The following is a 1538-nucleotide window of genomic DNA, read 5'->3' as shown; positions in this document are numbered from 1 at the left end:
AGACCCTTTTGGGGTAGGGGCGTGTTTGTTTTGGTGATTTCAAATGTCAACATTGGCTACCATAAATCGCTTACCCCACCTTTAAGTTATTACTTAATCAAAACAACCCAACTGCAGTTTGATTGATATTACTTGGAATGCGCAATAAAAAAAACGTGATTTCTGAAAAAAAAAAAAAAAATAGAGTTATCGGTTTTTGCAAATGAACTCTTCATATATATATTTAAATGAAACAAACAAGGTAGATAAGTATTTAGTATCCATGATGCCCATCCCTAATGACAGTGTACAAAAAGCAGAATTGTGTGTGGACATACCCTCTGAGTAGGCCTCTCGGCGCTGATAGCCTGTCTGAGCAGCTGGATGTTGTTTTTGCCTCTTTAGAGGCCTCCTCTGACCCGGGGCTGCGCTAACATTACTGTCTGTGGACACTGGGCTGCCTGGACGGTGTCCCACAGGGAGGTTTTGGTATTTCCGTGCTGCTGGCAAATTAGAGGACAGAGGGTTTGCTTAGTTCAGCTCTATTAAAGGCCGCAGATTTAAATACAAATTAATTCAGCTGCTGTAGGATGTATAGCGTTACAGTTAGTGTCTCCATTTAAAACCATTATCATTTAATTTCATGAGCAAATATTAGGCAATTTTGGTGGGACACTTCCATATCTTCCATAATGTCCAAGTGAAACAGAATATTCTGTGGAAAATGATGCAGGCTGGGATTGAGTTTGTTCATAAAAATGGATTCAGGAGTAGATTTATATTGTTAGGCCTCTTTTAATTACACGCATTAACATCAGGAACATTTATTAAGAAAGCATATGTTCCAGTACCTCCAGACACTGGAAGCTGATGGTGGCCTTTCCCAGGATGCTTTGCCACCCGTAAACCAGCATATTCGGCCGCAGCTGCTACAGCCTGGGCGAAATCAGCATCGGTAAAGAAAGATCCATCCGATGAGCTGACGGCGCTGGAACGACCCGATGAGGCGTTGTCCTCCTCTGAAGCTGAGCCCCAGCCGTTGATCATAGACCCGGTGACAGAGCTCTCCAGGTCACAGGTGCTGGAGGCCGGGGTCTGTTCCAGGCTCCGCAGGAGAGCCCTCTGCTGGGGCAAGTGCTGCTGGTGAGGGTGGGTGTGGAGCTGGTGGACTCGAGCCACCTCCGCATCCGTCTCGTCACCCTCTTCCTCATCCTCTTCTTCCTCCAGGCCGTCCGTGTCCAGACCCAGGGGGCTGGATATGTAGCCGTACGTGTGCGGAGGGGAGAAGGGGTTTGGTGGAGGGGGTGGGCTCACCAAGAGTCGCCTAATGGAGGACGACAGACGTCAAATGCATGAAACTGTAAATGGTTCAAAAAGAAAAGCATTGTTAAGCTGCTGCAGCTGGCGTACCTGCGCTCGTGTAGGTCAGGGTTATCCTGCAGCATGGGCTGCATCTCCTCCTGAGGGGACGGGGTGAGGGTCGCAGTGGACTGGTGACTGTAGGATACGGCGGCAGGTGAGGAAGCTGCTCCCCGTACGGGCGGCGTAGGTCCGCCCCC

General features: G+C 48.8%; 1 protein-coding gene across 1 annotated transcript in view; it reads right to left on the bottom strand.

The window, feature by feature from the left end:
- The window catches only part of LOC107695168 (roundabout homolog 1-like), a 147977-nt gene that overhangs the window by 10595 nt on the left and 135844 nt on the right, over positions 1-1538 (bottom strand). The window contains exons 24-25 of the mRNA XM_016494986.1: positions 831-1303; positions 318-479 (exon numbers count right to left, since the gene is read on the bottom strand). Of these exons, the coding sequence (XP_016350472.1) occupies positions 318-479; positions 831-1303 (635 nt within the window). The remainder of the gene's footprint in view (positions 1-317; positions 480-830; positions 1304-1538) is intronic.

This window comes from Sinocyclocheilus anshuiensis, unplaced genomic scaffold (assembly GCF_001515605.1).
Source record: "Sinocyclocheilus anshuiensis isolate Anshui unplaced genomic scaffold, SAMN03320099.WGS_v1.1 scaffold550, whole genome shotgun sequence".
Classification (NCBI taxonomy): domain Eukaryota; kingdom Metazoa; phylum Chordata; class Actinopteri; order Cypriniformes; family Cyprinidae; genus Sinocyclocheilus; species Sinocyclocheilus anshuiensis.
This window is presented reverse-complemented; position numbering and strand designations above follow the sequence as displayed.